At 38.5% G+C, this 7,760-nt stretch overlaps 1 protein-coding gene across 1 annotated transcript in view; it reads left to right on the top strand.

The window, feature by feature from the left end:
* LOC106940741 (E3 ubiquitin-protein ligase Itchy-like) overlaps window positions 1-7,550 on the top strand; it is a 19,299-nt gene extending 11,749 nt beyond the window's left edge. Inside the window, exons 3-7 of the mRNA XM_015023559.1 lie at window positions 679-820; window positions 2,185-2,309; window positions 6,483-6,617; window positions 6,722-6,770; window positions 7,355-7,550. Of these exons, the coding sequence (XP_014879045.1) occupies window positions 679-820; window positions 2,185-2,309; window positions 6,483-6,617; window positions 6,722-6,770; window positions 7,355-7,535 (632 nt within the window). The 3' untranslated portion in view covers window positions 7,536-7,550. The remainder of the gene's footprint in view (window positions 1-678; window positions 821-2,184; window positions 2,310-6,482; window positions 6,618-6,721; window positions 6,771-7,354) is intronic.
* The last annotated feature ends 210 nt before the right edge of the window (window positions 7,551-7,760 follow it).

Genomic DNA, 7,760 nt, shown 5'->3' with positions numbered 1-7,760 from the left:
GGTGAGGGACCTGGATAAGGGCTAGGGGGGCGCTGGCCCAAAAAAGGTTGAGAAACACTGCTCTAGACCAAATAGAATATATAATGATAATAAAATAGAATATTTTGCAGTGTAATTAAAATATCCTCTACACTTGGACTAATTTAGGGAAATTTATAATATTTGTTTTGTGGGAACAAATAATAATTGCAACACCGGTGTCAAAAGAAATTCTGTCTGAAAAGGAGTTTTTTCCTCCTTATTAATGAATGTTTTCAATGTGCGGTTTTATTCCTGCAATAAAAGATACAAGAAAGTCTTTTTTTGCATTAGAGTTTCCACAAGTCCTTATTACTGGAACCAGTAAGAATGTAGAGCAGTGTAGTTGAATTAGACTTTACTCTGGCTTTAAACCCAACAGTCTGTTTTGCTTACTGCAAAACCTCCCTCACTCTATATGAATAACAAACTGATGCATTTTGACACCTGCATCCCAACACAACCCCACAGATAATGCAAACACACTACAATAGTGGCGAATGCATTAAGATAAAAATTTATACCACAAAATATAACTCCATGTTTCAGTTTTTCACTCTTAGATTGGTTGTTTGCTTTCTCCTTTTAGTTCCTTATCCTTTTTTATTTACATTTCCTGCTAGTGACTCTGTTATATGATGCCTCCTCTATCTGTTTCAGTGCTATCAGCAAAACTGAAAGAAAACAAGAAGAACTGGTTTGCTCCCAGTCCTTATGTGGAAGTGACGGTCGACGGGCAATCCAAGAAAACGGAGAAATGCAACAGCACTCACAGTCCCAAATGGAAACAGCCACTCACCGTGTAAGTCAGCATAACTGAAGACTCATGTGACATTGTTTCACAGATATTACCAGGACTTCACTTCAGTGACTAGTCGGGCAAAAATTGGCATGTTATGTTTTGGATTTACTCAGCTTTAGGAGGCAGTGCTAAAGCTGCATAAGGCAGCTTAAAAGTAATGCGTAAGTAATGCCTTTCACATTACTCGCCTTGAAGGCTTAAATGTTACCTATCAGGTGTTTCTGAAAACAAGTCTGCAGTTCTTGAAAACTATTATTAATCTATTTCCAGGGTTGACTGAAAAACAGCAATTTTCTTTGGATTAGTTTTTTTTCTAAAACAAAACTATGAGCTCAGAAAGTTTTATGGAAATTTTAGTGCCGCTTTCTTCTGCTGCTGGAGTAAAGTCCTCTCGCATGTTTCTTTGCAGGAGACTAATGACAACTTTGTTATGAAAAACAAAGCACAAAGCACAGCTTTAACTATAGCAGACAACTTCTTGGGAACAAAAATCTTTATGGGGAAAAAAACTTTAATCGCATCTCTACTAACGAACTACAAAAAATGGCTGAGAGGGGTGGAGTGAAACGCTTTGTGACCTGGAGGTGGGCGGGGCTGGAAATGCACTGTTTGCATTTAAAGGGACGGCACCAAAATGAGTTTCTCTCAGAAAAACCTCAGAACAGGAATGAAAAGGACTGGAGTGATGATAATGAGGAATTCAGACCAAAGCATCACAGTTCCACTTTATTACTGAATGATTTAAGTGGGAAAAGGATTTAAAACCGTGAGATGTCCAATCCACTGTAGACATACTTGACATAAATTCCTATTAAACTTTATTTTTTATGTTTTTAAAAGGATTTTGAAAATGTTGGGCTCTTTATATTAGAAATGGACAAACTCCGTCACAATGTTTTTTTTTTTTTTTTTTTGCATGTCTAGCCTTAGCATTTAAACAATGCATGGTGCCAAACAGGCCTCAGTTTTTCATTATATTACAGAGCTCTTCTACAATTTCTTTTAGAGCCTTGACAACAGAAGCATGTATGTTCTAAGGGAGGTAATTGGAGCCATATATTCACAATTTATTTTCCTGGTGCTGGTCAAACAGCTGTCATGGTGATAATTATAGACACTCTATGTCCTTGAATAGTCTGACTATTAGCCAGAGGAACATGTATGTAGATGTTTTAGATGATCCAGGTAAATCACCTGCAATATGTTTTACCTGAAGCCTAGTATCGATACATTTGTGCAGACCAAGTATCCTGTTTGCTATAAAACTTTATTTTTATAATAAAGAAAATGATACAAGGACTCTGAGGGTCTCTAAAAAGCAGAAGCTTTGTTTCTGGATTTATTAAAACATTTTGCCTCAACAGGATTGTGACTCCATTCAGCAAACTCGTGTTTCGTGTGTGGAGCCACCAGACCTTGAAGACAGACGTGTTTTTAGGTATGGCCACGCTGGACATCAGCGAGACTCTCAAGTCCAACAACATGAAAAGTGAGTAGTTGGAATTAGGGCTGTTGTAAACAAATATTTTAGTAGTTGAGTAATCTATCGATTATTCTTACGATTGATCGGGTAAAATAAAACATTGGTAAATCTAGCATAACAGCAGAGTTAATATCAGATATCAACATCAATCCAATTTTTTGCATTTGAGCTTCTCTAACAATTACTTTTTTGTAGTTTAGAAAATTAACCTGTAACAATAATGGCTCACTTTCTAAGTTAACCAGAAGAAAAGTTATACAAAAATCTGAAATTATATTCAATTTAATAATAAAGAGGCAGGCTCACAAATACACTTATAAAAATAATGTCAACACTCCAGCTTTGTGTTTTATGTTTTCGTCTCAGTCAGTCTAACAGATGAACTCTCATCTTGCCCAGACATTTATAGCTTTTGTGTTCATGTTAGCGATGGGATTTGACTTCTTAGTTCGTTGCACACAGAAACTCATCTACCAGCTACGTGCCGCCACGACGAGCTCCGCCACCCATTTGTTGCGACCGGGGTGATGTGAAATTAATTTTTCGGTTCGTCCGTAAAGCTAAACTTGCGTTAATTATTTAATGCGCAGCTGCCCGCAGTGTAAATATCCGCTCGCCTGTATAAATACACTTTCACCACTCGTCCCCACCGTTCGCTTTGAACCGGCCACAAGGCAGCAGCTCCAGGAGGAGAAAAGCTCCAGGCATTGCGCCAGTCATTTTAAGGATGCTTATTGGTTCCCCGAAAAATTACAAAAGCCTGGACATAATCATGACTCAATAAAATCCTCCCAGGCCAAACTTGAAAGCTGGACGTTATGCTGCTAACACTTAGCTTTCGTCAGCAACTCAGGCGGAAGTGAGAGCACTGTGCAACGCAAGTAATAACCCGGCCGGAACATGGTGCGCCAAATAATAAAATATAATTTAACGAAGCTTCGAGGCAGGTAAACGGACCACCAGAGTTCTACACACCTGAGGAAGCAACTCTGCTGTTGCAGACAGAGATGTGTCTGAAACATCCAGGCGCATGTCAATAGACTTGACAAATTAAGCATACTTGTGTTAGAGTCCACACCTTAATCTCAATGAAATCTGATAGTGAAACTTGAAACCTTTGAATAGTGATGTTCACACTCGGCCTGTCAAAATTTTGCTAGGCGATAAATTGACCCAAAAGTTATTGTGATAAACGATAATATTGTTGTTTTGTGACAATTTTCAAGTAATGGCATAATAACGCAAGAACATATTCTCAAAGATCAATAAACTTTAAAGTCTAATAAATATTAACACTGCAACTGGAAGACATTTTAAATATCTAAAATAAACAGAAACAACAAATAAAATGAGTTATGAAGTCTCTGCAAACAAAACTGTCCTTCAAAACCGATCTAGTTGGGCCAAAGCACCAGACTGGATGATCATGCAAATGGAAATTATTGAGCTTGTTTTAATTTATTATGTGATTTATTGATTTATTGCTTATTGCCACAGGTCTAGTTCACACATCCTTTGTATCCAACCTGACTGACCTGGAGATGTTTTGCTAAGAAGAATGGACAAAGATGTCCGCTGTAAAATTTCAAAGCTGCTGGAGATGCACCTCAAAAGATTTGAAACTGTTTGGTAGCAATAAGGGTCAAAATACAAAAGCATACCAAATTTTTCAGATTCAGTTTATAAAAACTATTTTAATGTCAACTAACCTAATCAAAATGAGGTATTATTTTGCAGGTCTATTAGTGAAAAACTTGATAGAATATGCAAAAGCTGAAGGTTTCTGAATACTTTTTCAGTGTTGATGTGTTTTGGAGCATTTGAGAGCATCAGATTGCATAAACAGAATTTTTTTTTTTATCAGTTTGTAGCAAAATGCTTGGCTCTAGTATGTGAAACTAAACTGCATACAGGTCCTTCTAAAAAAAAAAAAATTAGCATATTGTGATAAAGTTAATTATTTTCCATAATGTAATGATAAAAATTTAACTGTCATATTTTAGATTCATTGCACACCAACTGAAATATTACAGATCTTTTATCGTTTTAATACTGATAATTTTGGCATACAGCTCATGAAAACCCAAAATTTCTATCTCAAAAAATTAGCATATTTCATCCGACAAAAGAAAAGTGCTTTAATACCAAAAAAGTAAACTTCAAATAATTATGTTAGTTATGCACTCAATACTTGGTCGGGAATCCTCTTGCAGAAATGACTGCTTTAATGTGGCGTGGCATGGAGGCAATCAGCCTGTGGCACTGCTGAGGTGTTATGGAGGGCCAGGATGCTTCGATAGCGGCCTTAAGCTCATCCAAAGTGTTGGGTCTTGCATCTCTCAACTTTCTCTTCACAATATCCCACAGATTCTCTATGGGGTTCAGGTCAGGAGAGTTGGCAGGCCAATTGAGCACAGTAATACCATGGTCAGTAAACCGTTTACCAGTGGTTTTGGCACTGTGAGCCAAAACCACAGTGCCAAAACCACAGGTAGTGCTGAAAAATGAAATCTTCATCTCCATAAAGCTTTTCAGCAGATGGAAGCATGAAGTGCTCCAAAATCTCCTGATGGCTAGCTGCATTGACCCTGCCCTTGATAAAACACAGTGGACCAACACCAGCAGCTGACATGGCACCCCAGACCATCACTGACTGTGGGTACTTGACACTGGACTTCTGGCATTTTGGCATTTCCTTCTCCCCAGTCTTCCTCCAGACTCTGGCACCTTGATTTCCGAATGACATGCAAAGTTTGCTTTCATCCGAAAAAAGTACTTTGGACCACTGAGCAACAGTCCAGTGCTGCTTCTCTGTAGCCCAGGTCAGGCGCTTCTGCCGCTGTTTCTGGTTCAAAAGTGGCTTGACCTGGGGAGCGCGGCACCTGTAGCCCATTTCCTGCACACGCCTGTGCACGGTGGCTCTGGATGTTTCTACTCCAGACTCAGTCCACTGCTTCCACAGGTCCCCCAAGGTCTGGAATCGGCCCTTCTCCACAATCTTCCTCAGGGTCCGGTCACCTCTTCTCGTTGTGCAGCGTTTTCTGCCACACTTTTTCCTTCCTACTGACTTCCCACTGAGGTGCCTTGATACCCTGTTCCCAGAGTGAGGTGCATTCTGAGAACAGCCTATTCGTTCAGAAATTTCTTTCTGTGTCTTACCCTCTTGCTTGAGGGTGTCATTGATGGCCTTCTGGACAGCAGTCAGGTCGATAGTCTTAACCATGATTGCGGTTTTGAGTAATGAACCAGGCTGGGAGTTTTTAAAAGCCTCAGGAATCTTTTGCAGGTGTTTAGAGTTACTTTGTTGATTCAGATGATGAGGTTAATTGCTCGTTCAGAGAACCTTTTCATGATATGCTAATTTTTTGAGACAGGGATTTTGGGTTTTCATGAGCTGTATGCCAAAATCATCAGTATTAAAACAATAAAAGACCAGAAATATTTCAGTTGGTGTGCAATGAATCTAAAATATGACAGTTTAATTTTTATCATTACATTATGTAAAATAATGAACTTTATCACAATATGCTATTTTTTTGTAGAGGACCTGTAGTTCATAAGGAATGTGAAAGATTCACACCAGTTTTTCTGAAATAGTTCTTCTTTCCATGTGCTTCTAGCTGAAGTTGGATCTTATGTCCATGCTTGGAGTATGTTGCAGCTGCATCTCTTGGTGACAAGTTGAGTAGTTTTGGAAACTAATCCAGTAGTGGAAAAACATGCAATAAAAACAGCTTGAATTTCTTGCAGATTTCAGGCTGTAGTCATCATTTCTGGTATGTTAGTCATTGAGAAGTCTACCTGGGTTTTTGCATAGCTACACTCATTCCAGCAGTGCTGATGGTTAACTTGTGGTGCAAATTACATACCGATTGATGTTCCATGTCAAAGCAGAAAAACTCACAGTTGTCAGAATAGCTTTTAGTCCAGATGATGCATCTTCTTTGTGTACTTTACAAACAAGCTCCTGATTGAACCTGCAACAATAAGAATCCTCCTAGGCAGAAGCAGCCCAGTAATCTTTTTTTTCTTGTTCCTCTCATTTATTTGACATATTGCATGTGTAACTGTTGTCCAGATGTGATGGTGATTTATGATGTTCATCTGCACTTTATCTCACCATTTTGCATTGGTAAGGTTTTACAGTGTATTTCAGATGCAGATGTGTTGTCTCTGTAGTTTCTGATGTGGTGCAGTCACTCCAGCTACACGCTGACAGAGAGCACTCAGACGTGGTGGGAGATCTGTCTGTCTGTCTGGACGGAATGACGGTGGACCCAGAAATGTTTGCCTCAGCAGAAGCCGACCACTACAGTGAGCAACCTGGATTTAAATTAAACCATTTCAGTTCATATTAACAGTGCAGATTACATGGTATGGCAGCAGATTTTAGATTTGTTTTTTGTTTGTTTTATTAGGTACATCTAATGGAGAATCATTACAGCACAATGGAGATCCTGCCGTAAGGTATATAATAAAGGCCTATTAGTGGCACATCATTTTATTCAAATGTCTTGAAAGTAATATATTTATTTGTTTAAAGTTGGAAAGCGATTATGACTATTAATTTATTATTTTAATTAATTTATTTCTTTGTCTTAATTGCAAGTATCAGAAATAACTGAAGGAAATGAGATTTCTAAATTAAAATTGTGCATACTGCTTTAAAGCAAATGTGCATTTTGGTGCATGGAGTAAAATTATAAATATTTTGGATGAGGAGTTGTAAAATGCTCTACTTTAAATATTTCAAAACACTTTATAGGAAATAAAATGATACACTTTTAAGTTAATGAGGAGATTGATAAACTATTTGCAACTTAGTTTAATGCATGAAACCATGAAAATGTATTTTGTAATTGGGAGAGGGGCAGGTTTACACAACATTTCTCTTCTTCCTCCTCCTTTTTCACTCGTGTGTGTATATATGAAGAGTTGTAGGAGAATCTGTAAATTTATGTTAAATGGAGTGAATAAACTGGTTGATGGGCATCTCTAGATTTATTTGGTCTTACTTTGGTTCTGTTTTTTTTTTTTTTTTTTTTGGACAGGTCAAGTCGAGACAGCTCTCCAGCTGTGGACACTGATCACAGATCTTCTCCCAGCACCCGGAGGACAGTGAGCAGCAAAGGGTCTCCATCAGTGGGAGGACGGCCCGCCCGACCACCCAGACCCTCCAGGCCTCCTCCCCCAACGCCCCGCAGACCAACTTCTTCACCAGGTGGGACATGAACCCACCCCAGACTGTAGTTACACAATATAACAGGTTACCGATATTATCTACCCGCTCCATGAAACATAACCATAATGCTGACACATGTTGACAGTCCAACAAAAAAATGAAATAAATGGACATTCAACTTAAAATTGGTAGGCCTAACAGCAGCCAGAGTAGGAAGGAGGCATCATATAACAGAGTCACTAGCAGGAAATGTAAATAAAAAAGGATAAGGAACT

Source organism: Poecilia latipinna, unplaced genomic scaffold (genome assembly GCF_001443285.1).
Source record: "Poecilia latipinna isolate Pla-1442-1.1 unplaced genomic scaffold, P_latipinna-1.0 Scaffold3340, whole genome shotgun sequence".
Taxonomy (NCBI): Eukaryota; Metazoa; Chordata; class Actinopteri; order Cyprinodontiformes; family Poeciliidae; genus Poecilia; species Poecilia latipinna.
Note: the sequence above shows the minus strand (reverse complement) of the source record. Positions and strands in the feature narration are given on the sequence as shown.